The following is a 19,624-nucleotide window of genomic DNA, read 5'->3' as shown; positions in this document are numbered from 1 at the left end:
GTTGGTGTGTTCCTCTAGCTCAATACTGTGTTACCTCTTCTATACTGTATGGTTCAATGATTTGCAATTTTTTCACTTACAGCTCTCCTCATTCAATGTCTTTTTTCCTCTTCTCTTCATTTCTCTCTTTATCTTAGCTGGAATTGAATTCATCCCCTCTAATTTTCACTTCCTCATTGTCATTGTGCTGTCGAATTTATAATCCTTCAGTGCGACTAGTTAACGAGACAGCACAGCTGTTGATTCAGGTTCCAAAGACCTGGTTTCCCTTGCTGTGATGTTAACATTCTCACTTTCAGCAACTTGCCTTGCCTAAACAATTTATGTCAAATACGCAAGCATGAGCACTTCCTTTCCTATCATTTGTGGTTCCTCTTATAAGAGTGGTTTTAAAGTTACATTGCACTGTCATATCAAAACTAACCACATAGAAAACCAGTAACAAAATTTGAATAATACTTATTTTAACTCATGCACAAGGTAATGCACTCTTTTTGGCTCACCAGAAAGCAGAGTCATAAAGTCCCATCACCTTCATCATGTCTTTCACTTCCTTTTTTTCTGTTACAAGATTGATCAGCAGAAAATTGACAAAGGGCACAAAAGCAATAACAAAATAGAGAGAAGTGACAAAATGTGAAAAGATATCTGCACCAACATGGCTTGGTAAGCCCATCATTTGTATGTGTAGAGGTATGATATCCTTCCAGACAGAATAATTGGTTTGTGTCTGTAAACAGAAATGGAAGCTGTTAAGTATAAGTAATAATAAGAAGGTGAAATATTTAACAAAAAATTAGTACAAATCAATTACAATAATTTCAATTTTAACTCAGGAAATTAGAATTTTACAAATGTTTTACAGCACTATATTTTTTTCCAATGTTCGGAAAAAATAATAAATTCAGACCACAGACAAATTTGGTCCATCTTTTAGCTCAGCTGCACAGCACAATTAACAATAATGACCAATAGGCTACATAACCTATGAAAGACTACAGAATTATGTGTGAACTGCAATTTAGTTAAGCTTCGCCTGTCTATTAAACACAACTTAATGAAGACCAAATTAATACAAATGCCCTCATTAGCACAACATTGTGCTACATTTTCATGACTAATTGAAAACAAAAGTTTTAAAAGTGGGAGTATAATGTATTTAAAAAACCAAAAGAACTACCAACACTGGAAATCAGAAACAAAACAGAAATTACTAGAAAAACTCAGCAGGTCTGGCAGCATCTATGGAGAGAAATCATCTGCTGCTGAAACTCTCTTCGTTACATCATTACCTCTAAACCTGACTGTTCCAACACACTCCTGATTAGCCTCCTTTCTTATCCTACATAAACTTGAAATCACACAAAACTCTTACTATTCATATTCTAACCCATACCAAGTTACCTAACAACCTGGTGCTCTCTGAACTACATTGACTCCAGGTCAAGCAACAAATCAATTTCAAAAATTCTCATTCCTTATTTCCAAGCTCTTCCATGGCCTTGGCATTGTAACTCTGTAACTGCCAGGAGTCTTAATGAGATGTCCGAGATCTCTGAAAAATATCAGGAGATATTTGAGGCCTATTCTTCATTCTCCAATTCCAACCTATGAAGTGCCAAGAATTTAATTGTTCTATCATTACCAACCACACCTTGAACCTGGAACAAAAACAAAGTTTCTGGAAAAGGTCAGCAGGTCTGGCAGCATCTGTGAAGGAACTTTGAACCTCCATGATGTTACGTTATGGAATTCACTCTCGCAAGCTTTCTGCTTTCTTACCTCTATTCCCTTGTCAACTTTCCCAAAACCTACATCTTTGACCAAGTTTTTGGTAATCTGGCTTAATATTATGTAAATATTATGTAACGCTGATAAATTTTGTTCAAAATGCTCCTGCAAAAAACCTTGGGTCCTTTACACTAAGTTAAAAGTGTGGAATTCTTAGATAATTTTCCAGAAATACAAACAAGTTTAAAAATATTCTGCATTCTGTTTTATTACCCTGATGTACTTATGTAAGGTATGGTTTGCCTGGATAGTACGGAAAACAATACTTTTCACCATATCTCAGTACATGTGACAATAATAAATCAATCAAATCAAAATTAGGTGATGAACTCAGTTCTGATGAAGAGTCACTGGAATTGAAATGTTAACTCTGCTTTCTTCCCATGGATGCTGCCAGACCTGCTGAATTTCTCCTGGAATTTCTGTTTTTGTTGAAAAAGTAATTTCTGTTTCTCTGACACCGACTCCTAATTCCTCCGCCTCCGGCACATCTGCTCCCATGATTGGGCGTTCCACTCCTGAACATCCCAGATGTCCTCCTATTTCAAGGAATGCAACTTCCCTGCTTCGGTAGTCGAAAATGCTCTCGACCACATCTCGTGTTTCCCGCACCTCTGCCCTCACATCCCCTCCCCCCCAAAGAAAAAGACAGAATCCCCCTTGTCCTCCGTATCAAATGTATCATTCTCTGCCACTTCCACCACCTGCAATCCAACCCCACAACTAAAGATATATTTCCCTCCCCACCCCTATCTGCCTTTTGTAGGGACCGTTCTCTCCGCAACTTACTCATCTGCTCCACACTCCCCACCAACCCCAGTACCTTTCCCTGCAACCGCAGGAAGTGCTACACCTGTCCCTACACCTCCCCCGTCACCTCCATTCAAGGCACCAAACAAACCTTTCACATCAGACAGAGGTTCAACTGCACATCCATCAAGGTCTACTGCATCCACTGCTCCCGATGTGGCCTCCTCTACATCGGTGAGACCAAGCAGAGTCTTGGAGACCACTTTGTAGAGCACTGTTCTGGGCTCTGTATAGTGTAGGCTCTGTTCGTGATAAACAACACCACCTTCCGGTTGCGAATCATTTCAAATCCCCTTCCCACTCCCTGGCTGACATGTCCATCCTGGGCCTTCTCCAGTGTCACAATGACACCACCCAAAAACTGGAGGAACAGCACCTCATATTCCACCTCGGGAGCCTACAGCCCAATGGCCTAAGTGTAGATTTTACCACTTTCAAAACCTCCCCACCCTTGGCCTCATCCCATGACCAACCCTCCCTCTCATCCCCGCCTCCTTGACCTGACACAACCTGTCCATCTTCTCTCCCACCTATCCACTCTTCCCACCTCACTGACCAATCCCCACCACTCCCTACCTGCACTCACCGATCACCATTCCACCTACCTTCCCCAGCCCCTCCCTGTCCTCTCTCTATTTATTTCTGAGCTCCCTTAACCCTCCCCCATTTCTGAAGAAGAATCCCAACCCGAAATGTCAACTTTCCTGCTCCTCTGATGCTGCCTGGCCTGCTGTGTTCCTCCAACTCCACACTGTGTTATTTCTGTTGCTCTGATTTAGTTTTAAAATTCACTTGTTTATGTTAATTTTTCTTAAAATGAGTGGCAGTTTATGAAACAAATCTGTATAAAGTCTGCCATATGAAGGTTTCAAATGTAATATGTAATATTTAATCAGTGGTTTGGGTTTCAGTATTAGCCTATTGTAATTTCTCTTAGGTACATTATATGTTATGTATAATAGCATACATTACATCCAAGTGTAATAGAAGGATGTTGGTTTCAGTTCTGTGACCAATCAGCATGGAATTAAGAAATAACATTTCTCTCCATAAGATAAAAATAAATTTCCAAAGCAACAGTTTTCTGCAGTCTATCAGACACTAGAATTTTCATCTTATGCAACCTTTTGACTCAACTCATTTACTTTAGACTAACCTTAATGATTGCAACATCAATATGTTTTTGTATTGTTGCAAATCCTGATAATAGGTACAATGCACCAGGACAGTCCTTCAGTTGACTTAAGGAGGCAGAATCCAAACGGCAACTTGCTGGGATAAATTTAATTGAAGATGTTCTTTTTAATATGAAGTAACAATATTTTCATTTTATCAAAATTACACGAAATATTTATTTTTTTGTATCACTGTTTTCTAAATTAAAAAGAAGTTTTTATATATATATGTGTGTACCACCATGAACAGCAACAGCAGTTCTTTTGAGTTTATATTTGGTGCCCAATTCTAAATCTCAAGTTTAAACCATTAAAAGGGAAATATAACTGAAGAATTTACACTAGCAAAAGTAATTACATTTTACACAAATATGAGTATTTTATGGACACATGTAAATAAGGACACTTAGAAATCTAAATGTAGTTAACAGATAAAAATGTTAAACTGGACAACCAGAAATTTTTAACCATCAAACTCAAGCATAAATTGGTAGCCCTTTGTTAAGTTACAGGGGAGGCGATGGCCTAGTGGTTGTATCTCTAGACTACTAATTCAGAAACACAGCTAAAGAATGGTGCAGAAAAGAGGGGTTCCATTTAGTGAGACACAGGCAGGTGCATTGGGACAGGAAGGAACTGTACAACTGAGATGGACGCCACCTGAACCAATTTGGGACCAGGATCCTAGTGGAAAGATGAAATAAGATGGACACAAGGACTTTAAACTCGTTAAAGTCTGGGTGGACTCCGGAGAGGTTATTAAAGTTTCCAGAACAAATAATAGGACAGGGAGTACTGAAAAGGTCAGCAATCCAACTTCAGGCACAGCCAAGATGGATTTTTGGAGCAGCGTTTGTACAACCCACTAGGGAACAGGCTATTCTGGATTTAGCCTAATGCGTAATGATGCAGACTTGATGAGGGAGCCTAAAGGTGAAGGACTCCCTACAGGGCAGTGACCATAAATGATAGAATTCACCCTACAGTTTGAGACAGAGAAGCTGGATTCAGTATTACAATTAAGTAAAGGTAACGACAAAGACTTGAGGGAGGAGCTGACTAGAGTTGATTGGAAGATAGCGGAGCACCAATGTCAGGAGTTTCTGGGGTAATTCAGGAAGCACAGCAAAAAAAATCCCATGAAAGAAGAATCATACCAAGGGGAGGACAAGCCAACCATAGCTAACAAAGGAAGCCTGGGTAGCATAAAAACAAAAGAAAATGCATATGATGTGGTGAAGATTAGTGGGAAGCCAGAGGATTGGGAAGCCTTTAAAAACTAGCAGAAGATAACTAAGAAGCATTAAGGGAGGGAAGATGAAATATGAGTGAAGCTAGCTAGTAATACAAGAGAAGATTGCAAGACTTTCTTTATATACATAAAAGGTAATGGTGAACAAATAATTGGCAGAGGAACTGAACAGTTACTTTGCAGCATTCTTCATGGTGGAAGACACCAGTAGCATACCAGAATTTCAAGAGAGTCAGGGGACAGAGGTGAGTCTAGCGGCTATCACTAAGGAGGTGCTGGAAAGTTGAAGGGTCTGCAGGTGGATAAATCACCTGGACCAGATAGACAAAACTTCAGGATTCTGAAGACATAGCTAAGGAGATTATAGAGGTGGTGATCTTTCAGGAATCACTGGAGTTAGAAGGATTACAGAGGACTGGAAAATAGCTAAAATAATTCCCCTGTATAAGGAGGGAGGGAGGGAGGGAGGCCCAAATTAAGTTGTTGGTTAAGATTTTAGAGTCCATTATTACAGATGGGATTGTGGAGTTCTTGGAAGTGCATGGTAGATTGGGCTCAGTCAGTATGCTTCGTCAAGGGGACGTCATGCCTAACAAACCTATTAGAATTCTTTGAGGTGGTAACAAGCTAGTTTGTCAAAGGAGAGCCAGTGGATGTGATCTATTTGAATTTCCAATTGGCCTTTGACAAGGTGTCACGCAGGAGGCTTTTAAATAAGATAAGAGCCCATAGTGTTAGGGGTAAGTTACTAATGTGAATAGAGGAATGGCTGTCTGGTCGAAGACAGAGAGTGGGGATAAAGGGGTCTATTTCAGAATGCCAGCTGACTAGTGCAGTTCCACAGAGGTCAGTGTTGGGACAACAACTATTTATGTTATCTGAAATCTGAAGCACAAAGAAACTTAGGACTCCTAGTTCAGGATTCTCTTAAAGTTAACACACAGGTTCAGTTGCAATTAGGAAGGCAAATGCAATTTTAGCATTCATTTCGATAGGACTAGAATACGAGAGCAAGGATATGTTGCTGAGGCTGTATAAGGCTCTGGGTCAGATCGCGTTAGAAATTGTGTCAGCAGTTTTGGGCCTCACATCTGAGGAAGAATGTGCTGGTGTTGGAGGGTGTCCACAGGAAGTTTACAAGAATGGTCCTGGGAATGAAGGGCTTGTCATATGAGGAGCGAATGAGGACTCTAGGTCTGTACTCGATGGAGTTTAGGGGGATGACAGGGGATGTCACTGGAGGACCGGATATAGTGGATATGGAGAAGACGTTTCCACTAGTAGGAGAGACTAGGTCCCAAGGGCAGCCTCAGAATGAAGAGAAAGTTTAAAACTGAGATGAGGAGTAATTTCTTCAACTAGAGGTTGGTGAATCTGTGGAACTCATTGCGTGCAAGCCAAGTCTTTGAGTGTCTTTAGAGAGAGATAGATAGGTCCGTGATTAATAAGGGAATTAAGGGCTACAGGGAGAAGGCAGGAGAATGAGGTTCAGAAACATATCAGCTATGAACGAATGGTGAAGCAGAATCAATGGGCTGAACTGCCTGATTCTGCTGCTATATCTTATGGTCTCACGAACACAAAATGCATGTAGATTTCGAAGACGGATGTAGAAAGTGGATGCCAGGCAGATTTCTGCGGAAAATCATCCCTGCTCATGACTTTGCATGTGATGATGCAGCTGCAAATCCAGTTACTTATAGGTATTATTCTGAATTTAAACATGCGACACCATCATCATCCTCCACCTGTGGAAAGCATTTGATTTCCATCATCAAAATTAGCCCTCTTCTCAATGTGCTTCAACAGCTTAGTTAGATCCAAGATATGCAAGAAACAACTGACCCTTTCAGAAAGCATAGTAAAAGTAGCAACTACAATGTATATTTAAACCCTGCGACCAGTCAAAGCACTAGAACAGTCATACTATTGTCATATCCATATTTGCAATTTTTAACATATACTTTTACTGAAATAAATTCATTTCAATGTGAATATAACAGTTGTCATCTGTGAAGCCAAAATGAGAAAACAAGACAAATGATAGAATGCTAATGACAAGAAATAAGGTAAAGCGAAAAGCTAGCCCACATGACATCCAAGGTAAAGGGTTACATCATAAACCTGAAGGAATAAAATGGACATAACTCCATTAAATTTGCTCTTTCCATCTTTTCCAGAATTGGACCACAGTTGCAGCCAGTGCTTATCTAACAGATCTCAAGGTATAAAGAACATGAACTATATTTCAATGCCATAACACCCTCAGAGCACCACATCTAAATTGGATCCCAACCACAGTTCCTGAATTCAGGGTCAGTCTCATCAGTTAAGGTTCTTTAGCAATTATCAGCTGATATGCACTTAATTCACAGCAGTCTGAATACACCTCAGTCAAGAACACGACCGATGACCTGCCCACTGTCAAACACAATCAAGTAACTCTCAATGGTACAAAAACAAAGTTGCTGGAAAAGTTCAACAGGTCTGGCATCTGTGAAGGAAAAAACAGAGTTAACGTTTCGGGTCCAGTTACCTTTCCTCAGAATTGATGGCTGGGAAAATGTCAGTTTCTGTGCAGAAAATAGGGAGGTGGGTGGGATAGGGAGTAAACGATAGGATAGAACCCAAAGAGAGAGAAAGACAGTTGGACAGACGAAGGAGTTGCTAACGATCAGGATGGGAGGGTGAGTAGTTGTTAATGGGGACTGTTAGTGACTAACAACAGGTGGTGTGTAATGGCAGGCTACATGATAACAAGGCCTGGTGTGTGGGGTAGGGGGCTGGGACATGGGCGAGTTTAGGCCCTAAAATTATTGAACTAATATTGAGTCCGGAGGGCTGTAGGGTCCCCAAGCTGAAAATGAGGTGTTGTTCCTCCAGCTTGAGTTGGGCTTCGCTGGAACACTGCACCAGGCCTTGTTATCATGTAGCCTGCCATTACACACCACCTGTTGTTAGTCACTAACAGTCCCCATTAACAACTACTCACCCTCCCATCTTGATCATTAGTAACTCCTTCATCTGTCCAACTGTCTTTCTCTCTCTTTGGGCTCTATCCTATCGTTTACTCCCTACCCCACGCACCTCCCCATTTTCTGCATATAAACTGACATTTTCCCAGCCATCAGTTCTGAGGAAGGGTCACCGGACCTGAAACGTTAACTCTGTTTTTTCTTTCACGGATGCTGCCAGAGCCGCTGAACTTTTCCAGCAATTTTGTTTTTGTTCCTGATTTACAGCATCCGCAGTTCTTTGTTTTTATTTAACTCTCAACGGTAATTTTCCTTTCTTGATTTTATTACATTTTCCCAGCTTAGGACAAATTACTTCAACCCTTGCCCTGGATAATGTTAACATGCAAGATTCTTTGCCAGGATCAACTGTAAAGGAAGTAAATGGATCCTTCATAATATTTCCCTCTTTTGACAGCTACTTGTATTTATATGGTAAATAAAAACCAAAAGAACTGCGGATGCTGTAAGTCAGGAACAAAAACAGAAGTTGCTGGAAAAGCTCAGCAGGTCTAGCAGCATGTGTGAAGAAAAAAATCAGAGTTAATGTTTCCGGTTCTGAGGAACATTAGCCGGACCCAAAACGTTCACTCTGATTTTTTTCTTCACAAATGCTGCCAGACCTGCTGAACTTTTCCAGCAACTTCTGTTTTTGTTCCTGTTATATTTACATGGCTTTGTGACTTTTACATGCCTTGTAATGTAGAAGCGCAGATGTCAAAAATTGAGTTAAAGATATTAGGAGGGATGATTAAAATCTTTGTCAAAGAGATACTAGAAGAGTCTACAAGAGGAAAGGGAGGTAGGGAAATGGGAAAAAATGGCATTTTAAACCATGTCACCTTTCTCATCGATGAAGTCAATCCTTTCATTGGTACGTGGAACTTTATTATAGGGAAACCGAAGTTGATATGACAATGAATTGATGAACGAAACTCCCACCAATGGTCTAGAGGCATGTGAACAGCAAGCTTGTTCCATTGCTTCTTCATCTCTGAATCCGTAAGGAACCATTTCTGTAGTGAGAAGAATTTATCAAGTGTACGTCATTACTATTATTACTGTAAAAATTCAGCTCTGCAACGCTTTTTAACATGACTTCCTCATTAAAGAATCTTTTGATGACAAAATAGCTTCTATGTTCTTTCCAGGATAGTTCCAACAAAATCTCACCTGCCGTGACTGCTAGTCTTAAAAAGAACTTCAAGCATCAATCTATTCACGTTGTGATTATAATGGAAAGCAAAGAACAGAATATGTGGTCTGCAAGGACCTTAGTATGGCTTTTAAAGCAAATCTCTCATGATGGACTGGTCAAGAAAGTTAAGAGCCTGTGGGATCTAAGGCAAATGTTGAATCTAAAATTGGCTGAGAGACAGGAAGCTGATAGAGTTGGTAGAGGGCTGTTTCTGTGGACTGGAAGCCTGCAGTAGTGTTACACAGAGCTCAGTGCAGGGCCCTTTCTGTTGGTTGTGAATGTCAATGACTTGGAAATAAATGTGGGGGCAAGATCAAGCAGTTCATGGATGACGTGAAAATTGGTAAATACTAAGAAGGATAACTGCAAAACTGCAGGAGGATATCAATGGATTGGTCAGCTAGGCCAAGCAGTACCAAATGGAATTTAACAAAGAAAAGAGTGAGGTAATGCACTTGTGGAGAGCTAAGAAGGCAAGGGATTGCACTATGAATGGTAGGATCCTGAAAAGTACTGAAGATCATAAGGACCTGGGCATCCATATCCACAGATTGCTGAAGTTACTTGGGCAAGCAGACAAGTTGGTTAGGAAGGCATATGGGATACTTGTCTGTATTAGCACAGAATAAAGAAGAAGGAGCATATGCTGAAACTGTATAAAGTGCTGGTTAAGCCACAACTAAAGTTCTGGTCACCATATTATAGGAAAGATGTTATTGCACGAGAGAGAGAGAGTACAGGGGAGATCTACCAGGATGCTGCCTGGGCTGGACAGTCTGAGCTATGAGGAAAGATTGGATACGATAGAGTTGAGGATGGCGTTGTTTTCCTTGAAGCAACAAAGGTTGAGAGGGGACCTGATAGAGGTGTATATGATCATAAGGCATATAGATAGAGTGGATAGTAAGACACTTGTTCCATTAGTAGAGGAGTCAATAACGAGGATGCACAGATTTAAGTTAAAAGATAGAAGGCCAAGAGGAAAGTTCAAGACAATGTATTTTTGACTCAGAGGCTGTTGAGAGTCTGTAAGTCACTATTTGAAAGGGTGGTCAAGTCAGAAATTCTCGTAACATTTAGATATTCATTTTGTTTCCATAGCCTCCAGGGTTATTGGACAAAAGTGGCAAAATGGAATGAGTGTAATCAGATCTTTATTGGCTGGTACAGACATGATAGGCCAAATAGCCTTCTTTTCTGATGTAAACAACTGAGTTGATGAGAACATAGGTCTAACACACTACTTGGATCAATTCTGCTTGCCTCTTTCTTTAAAAATGTTAAACCACCCCAATATCATGGCCCTCAATACATTAAACCAAAATATCAATATGCTGGCTTCACTATTGATTGCATTACAGGAAGGGGTGGATTAGTGGAAGTCACTGGACAAATAATCAGAGGTCTAGGCTAATCCTCATAGTTTTATATTGCACCACGGTGCCTGTTGGAGTTATATTCAATTAATAAATCTGTAATTAACAAGTTAGCTTTATGAAACCAGTGTTGATTAATGTAAAAACCCAACTGGTTCACTTATTTGCTATTCCCAACTGATTTAGCGTATATGCAGCTTCAGACCCATAGCTCACTCTTAATTGTACTCTGAAATGGCCAAGCAAGCCAATGAGTTGTATCAAACTGCTACGGAGTCTTTGGCCACGATAATTCATTTCCGCTGCCTCCTGCCAGTCTTTAGCCGAATTTGTTTACTCCACAGGATATCAAGAAACAGCGAACATTGCAAAGGCTATGGGTCTGACACATTCTGGCCCTTGTACTGAAGAGTTCTGCTCCACAACTAGCAAGGTTCTTAACCAAGATGTACAAGTACACTGCCATCAACCCAGCAATGTGGAAAACAGCCCAAATCAGTCCTGTCCCCACAAATTGCAGGACAAATCCAACCAAGCCAATTGGTAATTCGTTAGTCAACTCTCAATCATTAGCAAAGTGATGGAAGGAGTCATTCATATTGCCATCAAGTGGCTCTTGAAAACTGCTGCATCATTGAAAACTGAAGAATAAATGGGAATCGGGGAAAACTCTTCACTGGTTGAAGTCATGCCTACCACAAAAGGAATTGTTGTGTTTGTTGGAGACCAATCATCTCATCTCAGGACATATCTGCAGGAGTTCAATGGGGCAGTGTACCAAGCCCAACAAACTTCAGCTGCTTCATCAAAGACTTTCCTTCTGATCTTATGATTGAAGAGGGGCTTTTCATTGATGACTGTACAGTGTTCAGCAACATTTATGACACCGCAGATATTGAAACAGACTATGTCCTTATGCAATAAGACCTAGACAGCATCCAAGCTTGGGCAGTTAAGTAGTAAGTAACATTCATAGCACACAGATGCAAGGCAATAACCATCTCCAACAAGAGAGAATCTAACCATCACCTCTTGACATTCAACTGCATTATTAATATTGAATCAACACTAACAACATCCTATGGGCTACCACTGACAAGACATCAACTGAACCAGTCATATAAATAATATAGTTAGAAAGGCAGGTCAGAGAAAACTCACCTCCTTTCACCCAAAGCCTGTCCACCATTTACAGGGCACAATTCAGGAGTGTGGTAGAATACTCTCCACGTGCATGGATGACTGCAGATCCAATAATGCTCAAGAAACTCAATATTTTCCAGGACAAAGCAGCCTGCATGATTGGCACTCCATTCACACCTTCAACATTCACTCTCTCTGCCACCAACATGCAGTGACAATAGTGTATTCCATCCACAAGATGTACTGCAGGAATTCATCAAAGCTCTTTTTAAGGGGAAGTGATGACTTAGTGATTTTGTCGCTGGACTGTTAATCTAGAGACTCAGATAATGTTCTGGGGACCAAATTGCGCCATGAATTTGTGCCAAACAAAGTTTGGAATTAAGAGTCTAGTAATGACCATGAATCCACGTCAATTGTCAGAAAAACCCATCTGGTTCACTAATGCCCTTTAGAGAAGGAAACTGCCATCCTTAACTGGTCCCAGGAGTTACTATGGGATTCCAGACCTACAGCAATGTGGTGGACTCTAACTGCTCCCTGGGGAATTAGGGATGAGCAATAAATGCTGGCCTGGCCAGCGATGCCCACATCTTGTGAATGAATTAAAAACCTCTTCCAAACTTGTGACCTCCACCTCAAAAAACAAGGGCATCAGATGCATTATTACGTCATCTACCTCAAGCTGTCCTCCAAACCACCATGTCGACTTGGAACTATATCACAGTCCCTTCACTGTTGTTAGGTGCAAATCCTGAAATTCCTTTTTTAACACCAGTGTGGTGAACCTACTCTTTCCATGATTCAACAGGGCAGCCCACCACCACTTTCTCAAGGGCTGGGTAATAAATGCTGTAATGGGGCGGCACAGTGGTTCAGTGGTTAGCACTGCTGCCTCACAGCGCCAGGGACCTGGGTTCGATTCCACCCTCAGGTAACTGTCTGTGTGGAGTTTGCACATTCTCCCCGTGTCTGGGTGGGTTTCCTCCAGGTGCTCCAGTTTCCTCCCACAGTCCAAATATGTGCTGGCTAGGTGGATTGGCCATGTTAAATTGCCCATAGTGTTCAGGGATATGTAGGTTCTGTGGGTTATAGGGGGATGGGTCTGGGTGGGACCCTCTGAGGGTTGGTGTAGACTTGTTGGGCCAAAGGGCCTGTTTCCACACTGTAGGGATTTTATTCTATCCCTAACTGAATATCCCATGATTGAATAAAACAAAAGCAAATCAACTTGATAATAACTGCATAGTTTAAATACAATCTAGGCCTACCCACTTTAAAAGATGGTAAAATAGAGATTTAGAGACCCATCTTAGGAACTAAGTTGAAAAATGTAATTTGGATACATTGGAAAGCCAACTTTGTCACTTTTTAATCATTACAATAGCACAATAACATTACTTGCCTTGATAATGCAGTTAGCTGCAAAAAACAAAGTAATCAATTTTGCATTTGTATCCCACAGAGGTCAGCAAAAGTACTGGCCATAATTTTCCCATTTTCAGCAAGTCTGGGGATGGGTGTGTTATGTGATGACTAAGAAGCCACTCCACTGCTAAGATAAATTACCCAATCACACACCAATCAGCACTTAAGTACTGGCAGAGGTGCATGGGTGAGTTTCAAGGCTATTGCAGACCTTGACATTGGCATCCTAGGTGACTAATCAGAGATCGGTTTAAAGACTGCCATCCTGGATCAGGCAGCAGCATTGATGTTACAATCTGGCTAGGGACCAGCAATTTTTAGTTTTAAAATAGAGGAAGTGTGAGATCAGCAGACTTAATAAGAGAATAAAGCTGCAAGATGTCACAATTTGGAACAAACATTAATAAACTTTACTCTACAATGTCAGGCAGTGTTTCTAATGCTCGAGATAAACATGTGGCAAATTTGGATAATTGACTGTGATTGAAAATCCCACAGAGTGCATGAAACAGCAAATGCAATCATGACAGATCCCACATATTTCTCGGCAACTCTCCCCTTAAAGTAATGACACTGTAGACCATAAAGTCTCATTAAACTCTACAAGGGATCACAATTCTTCACTTTTGACCATCTGGCCTTCAGCCTTGTTCTCAAGAACCACTCCATAATGGACTGCCTCGATGACTGCTCCAGTTATGGTCAATCACCATCCTTACCTAGGTCTGTGCTCCCCGGATCCTGAAAACTGTATGCCGCCAAGGCACAAATCCACACTTTCACAAACATTAAACTTAGCCAAGCCAGTACTACTCCTAGATTTTTCTGAGCTCTGATCAGTTGCATCCAGAAAATATTGCTTAGGGACTTCTCAATCCCCACACTCACTGTTCTGAGCTATTAGTTGCACATGGCTTCTTCTGAGCACTCGCACCTCTCAGCACTTTACTGAACGCTCGCTACACAAAACCTGTATAGTTGAACAGTACAGGTATCAGCAGTATCCTAACATGAAGTTTCTGTCTCCAAATAACTGACAGTATCATTCATTACCTGTCTTCTTTGAACTCCGATTCAGTGACCTGTGTGATCTGTCCTGTGTAACCTACTGAAAACCTAGCAACAGATCCTTCCCTTATTCCAAGGCAAATCTTAATGTTGCCAACTTGCATCTTTTGTAAAAGTCTGTCTATAAATGTTACCAATCATAGATTGCTGACTTGCTCAATACAAAAAAAATGAATACAGACATAATATTTTATCACAGGCAATCCAGTAACGAGATGGTAAATGATTTTTATATCCCTGTTTCAGGGTGGGGGTCACAGGGAGGCAGGGTCTGAGGAAAGGGGTGGCTATCGGTGGCTATCACCTTGCCCCCCAACACTCCAAGAATGTCTGAGTACTCCCAAATTGGGGTACTGGAGCCCATCTTCCCCACTAACCTGACCGACAGATTGCCGTCATTTCACAGTTGGGAAATTGGCCACCTTTTTGATGTCATGGAAATTGGGGTCATGGTGAGTTGAGGCTATTAAGTGATCATTAATTGACGACTTAAGGGCGGTGACTGGTGATAAATCAAGAAAGTCCCCAGTGGAACCTTTCATCAAGACTTTAATTCATAAAGGGGCAAGAAGGGGTGAGTTTCTCACAAGGGCCAAACCACCTAAGTATTTCTCTCTTTTTACCATTTCTCATGTCACCCCAAGGGAGGGGAAAATTCAGCAGTGGAGATTTAGTCAGTTGCTCCAGTAATATATGAACATACAAATTGAGAGCAGGAATAGGCCATTCAGTCCCTCAAGCTAACATGCCATCTGATAAGATAAACAGGTCAAATTTCAATATTCCAATAATCCAGTGGCTGAAAGGCAGCCTTTGAAACCATTTTTTTTGATAATTGGCAACAAGATACTTAAAACATTTTTAAGTACTACAAAACATTTGAAGTATGGAACATTTTCAAGGGAGAATTTTTAAAATAGCAACAAATAGAAAAATGAGGAAAAATGGAATACAACATGAAATGTAATTCAGGAATATTAATATACCTACAATATTTAACGATCTAATAATAAACACCTAACCTCTAAACATTGGCATATCTTTCAGCATCACAGGATGAATTGCTTAATGTTAAATCTTAGCCCTGGGAGCTCAGAATTCCCTGGAGTTATCAGCAGTCTAAGAGTTCTCTTCTTTGTTTCTGAATCTCTTCATGGTATCCAGAGAAACAATATTTCACAGAAATAAAACTTTTATTTAAAAGACAAAACGTTTATTCAGTGTTTTATGAAGTTCTAATTTCCACTAGAGATACTTGTGCACCACATGTACAATAGTCATAAATTATGAGCAATCCTTATTTCAATGAAATGTATTTCTAAAGGTGAATAAAGGGTATCTACAGATCAATTCAAAATCAGTGATATAATGGGTCACTTCACAAGACACACCTAGAAACACAGCAATGGACCTGCAGTAGACTTCAAGAAGACTATGCCTACTGTAGGGGTGTACCCCTGATCGGGGACAAAGACTCAGGAGGCAGACAGAATTCAGGCAAGTGTAAGATGTTTATTCAAGCAGATCTTCCCTGAATCTGGCCTCGATGTGAGAAAACAATATTTCCTTTAATCTTTAGCTCAGATCAAAAAAGAGAGATCAATGACACACTCTGATTCTTACAGTGAAATACAGCATTTTTATACATTTCGTGTTACAATAATCACATACAGAGTAGTCACCGTCCTTCCCCCTCAAGCTATACACCCAATCCTGTGGGACACCTAATCAATGGTTGGCATTCCTATGGACACCCCCAGGTTCCCATGACCTTATGGCATTTACCAGACATTGTAATCTCTAGGCCTTGGGATCTTTCTGTTCACCCTATTCATTTGCATTCCAAAATTACTGGCTATACTTCTTCGGATCTGTCTCAGGCTTGCTTATCTTTTAAGGATAGCTTGAATTCTGTCATTCATTGTATTCCATGTGCTGCCTTTATCAAATTCAGTTACACCTCTGATATTTCCCACTGTCCTAATTATACATGTAAAAATACAAAAGACAGTTAGTTTTAACTACTTGCTATAAGATTTGTAATAAAATTTAGTTATAGAGTGTAAAGTTATACTGCTACTTCTATTGTTAGATCTATGTAATTAATGGTCTGTGAATAATTTATTCTGTTCAGGGCATAAAAGAAGGTGTTTCCTAAGGCTTATCAACTTTCACATCTAGGTTTAAATGCTTTTCCCCTAATGTTTGTATGATACTTTGGTTATACTTGTGTCCTTTATTTTGACAACTGCTTCAATAATTATCTGAAGAATTTTTAACCAGAGCCTATTTTTTAATATTGTGAGTAACTTAAAAGAAACAACTATTTACTGCAAAATAACTTTAGCTGTTGTCTTTGCAGCTGTTTAGGGAGTTAATCTAGCTGGTTCATGAGCTGAGACTCACACGTGGTGTTATTCATTTACTGGGACAACCATCCTTTCATTAATGAGGCTGGAATTAATCACGTGTCTGTTCTTAGGAATTATCTTATCAAAACTGTCTTGGATAGTTGGTGGTAAGGCTCTTTTGTTGGACCTGGGAGTAAGCAGGTATACGGGTTACTTTTTATGGTCAGGTATAGGTCATCCCCACATCTACCAAAAGACCAACAATAAAACTTGCTCTTATGAAATCTTCTTAAAATTGTAATTTAAACCTGGGTTTAGTCACAGCAGAATATGATTTATCTGACAAAATTTCACTAACACATGTTTAATATTTAGCATAATGTGCTTCTTATCTGGGTATATTTAATGCTCACCAAGCAGTGCCCCTACTTCCTCCATGATTTCCTTGGTGTGATTGTTCACTGGCGTGTATCCAAGTCTGTAGTCTGGTTGCACAAAATTATCCAGCTCCTCGGGCTCACTGGTGAGCGTCTTCAAGTATAATTGTGGAGGGACAAGTACACTTAAGCAAACCAGGGCAAAAACTAAGAAGAGCGGTAAAAGCAATTCCTGCAAGAGAATTTGTTTCAAAATTACCACTTTCATTTTTCCAGCAAACTTTAAAAACTATACATTTTGCAAACAGTATACGTTCAAGTAACAAACCAATAGTTAGCACAATAGGGTTCAATGTTAACTCTGTAAAACTGCACTTGCATGTGGTCTACATTTTAGGCACTGGAGAATTTTGACACCTAAACCTCATTTTCACACAACTAGTCAATTACCGTCCATAAGGGAGGATATAATTGGGAGGGTGGAGCCTGTTAGTTGGCACCAAAAGAATACTTGCTGCTAATGGTATAAGTCGTCACAGGGATCACGGGAGAATCTCAATGGAGTTAGGGTACATGAAGAATTGTGTGTACAGAAGGCCATGATATTCCTCATGGAGCCCACTTCTGCTTCTGAAAGGCCTACAGAGGAAAAGTTTCCTCTTACCTTTTGGGACTTCTATGTCAACCTACCAGCTTTTGACCTGCCTTCACTTGGTAGCTAGTCATGAAGCCTTACCTGCTCAACCCTTGGTTAAAATCCAATCAGTGACCCCAGTTTGCACCAATACATCAGGCTGCCATTTGTTTACACCAGACTCCTCAGCCACCAAACTCCATTATTTGGTAAGAGTGAAGGGAACATACCTGAAGACTCCATTTTACAACTGGTTTGGACTGACTCAAAGTTTATAATATATCCAAAGAAATAAAACCTTAAACTCTAAATGCCAGCAATTTTCTAAACACATTGTCATAAATGACAGAAAATATTATTTTCAAATATGATGGTTCCACTTCAGAACTGTAATATAGCAGGATTAAATGGACCCTCAAGAAATCTCCATTCCCCTAGTACGGTCAGTGAGTAACAGTTAATTCTCTGTAGTGACATTACATGATATTTTTACTAATGTTCAAATGCTTTCTGCAGGAAGCCACTCTGCTATTTACAAAGCGTACCAACCTACTGTCAATGAAAGTACCCTGGACCATCTTTCGGTTTTAGTCATATCCTGCATTGTTTTTGCATATTCCTTAAACGCAGGCATATGCAGTAATGCTCCCTTTTACTTTATGAGAACTGCGATAGGGTTAGGTACTATACTCAAATATGCATCTTTATCCTTGACAGTGCAAACAGAAAAATGAAACAGTTGGCTTAAACTAAAGTACATATCCTTCAAGTAACCACAGAAGAGCAATGAAATGGTACAAGTAATTATGCTGCAACAAGGTCACAAGTTGAAGACACTGATCTGAAAAGGGGACTTTTGGGACAGACAAAACCCTCACTAATGATACCTGCATTATCATACACTTTAGCATCATGTACTTTAGCACAATTGTTTTGTTTAAAATAAAACTTAAAGCATTTAAAACTTGCATTTTTGGCCTGCTTCTTATTCTAGGCATTTTTTTGGTCGAGTTAAAGGTTAACCAAATTAGGAATCATAAATATAACAATTTGGGCTTACAAAGAATTAAACTGTATATTTAAGCTCAGTGCACAGGACATAAAAAAAGCACATGGTCACACACCCAGCTATAAAAACACTTCCACTCTCTATTTCCTTAAATTTCCTGCAGCATACCAAAATATCAAGACATATTTTTAAAAGAATTTTCTGTCACAGTCTGTTTCTATAAAATGGCTTTGGATCAATTGCTAATTTAGATGTACTACATGAAAACACAAGTTCTAATTCAGGTTTTCAGAGTAGGTTTCAAGATGCCAAGTCAGCTGGTGAGCATGAATTTTGGGGTCACAAGCTCTGAGGCAGCAATGACTGCCATGGAGCGCAGAAGAAGTTATAATAGCTAATACAGCCGACCTCCCATACTCATAGACCTCATTGAGCAGTTGCGACAATTTTCAAGGTTGGGAAGCACTGTCCCAGTTGAAGGAGGAAATGTGAAGGATCCATTTTACTTTTTTCCTTTTATCCAGAAGTGCTCTTACATACAACTGAATTTTTTTTTTCACCAAACTAGCAAGTCACCCGTGTTTTTTTTTCAAGCTATTAACCACCAGCAGTAAATTACTTATTTTTCCAACTGAATAATTTATGTGCAAAGCCCAATAAGGGCAATGCAAACCATCAAAGTTGAAGGAGAGGTACGGAGAGGGGTAGGGGGCCAAAGTAACTCCACAGAGCCGATATCCTGTCACCAAGTCACCCTTTATTCACACATGGAAAGTCCTTGACACTGATCCAGCTCCTTCAGAGACAGCTCTCAGAGTGTGAGGATGTCTGACACTCCTGTTTATATCTGTCAGCCAGAGACCCCTGATTGGACCAGATTAACAGCCCCAATCAGGGAACTCTTATTCTACGAGGTCCAACTGACTGACCAGTTCCAATCACCACATGTCACCCTCTCTGAGTCTAAGGACATAGGCCAGTTTTCTTTTTCAGCTCCT

At 40.2% G+C, this 19,624-nt stretch overlaps 2 protein-coding genes across 5 annotated transcripts in view; both read right to left on the bottom strand.

Annotated features, from left to right (window-relative positions):
- The window catches only part of rpl38 (ribosomal protein L38), a 474,590-nt gene that overhangs the window by 34,862 nt on the left and 420,104 nt on the right, over nt 1-19,624 (bottom strand). The window lies entirely within an intron of this gene.
- The window catches only part of abca5 (ATP-binding cassette, sub-family A (ABC1), member 5), a 132,074-nt gene that overhangs the window by 106,077 nt on the left and 6,373 nt on the right, over nt 1-19,624 (bottom strand). For all 4 annotated transcript variants that reach the window (XM_048611021.1, XM_020530313.2, XM_048611019.1 and 1 more), the window contains exons 2-5: nt 17,020-17,215; nt 8,885-9,058; nt 3,758-3,873; nt 504-730 (exon numbers count right to left, since the gene is read on the bottom strand). In XM_048611021.1, the coding sequence (XP_048466978.1) occupies nt 504-730; nt 3,758-3,873; nt 8,885-9,058; nt 17,020-17,215 (713 nt within the window). The remainder of the gene's footprint in view (nt 1-503; nt 731-3,757; nt 3,874-8,884; nt 9,059-17,019; nt 17,216-19,624) is intronic.

This window comes from Rhincodon typus, chromosome 23 (genome assembly GCF_021869965.1).
Source record: "Rhincodon typus isolate 14 chromosome 23, sRhiTyp1.1, whole genome shotgun sequence".
Lineage (NCBI taxonomy): Eukaryota > Metazoa > Chordata > Chondrichthyes > Orectolobiformes > Rhincodontidae > Rhincodon > Rhincodon typus.
This window is presented reverse-complemented; position numbering and strand designations above follow the sequence as displayed.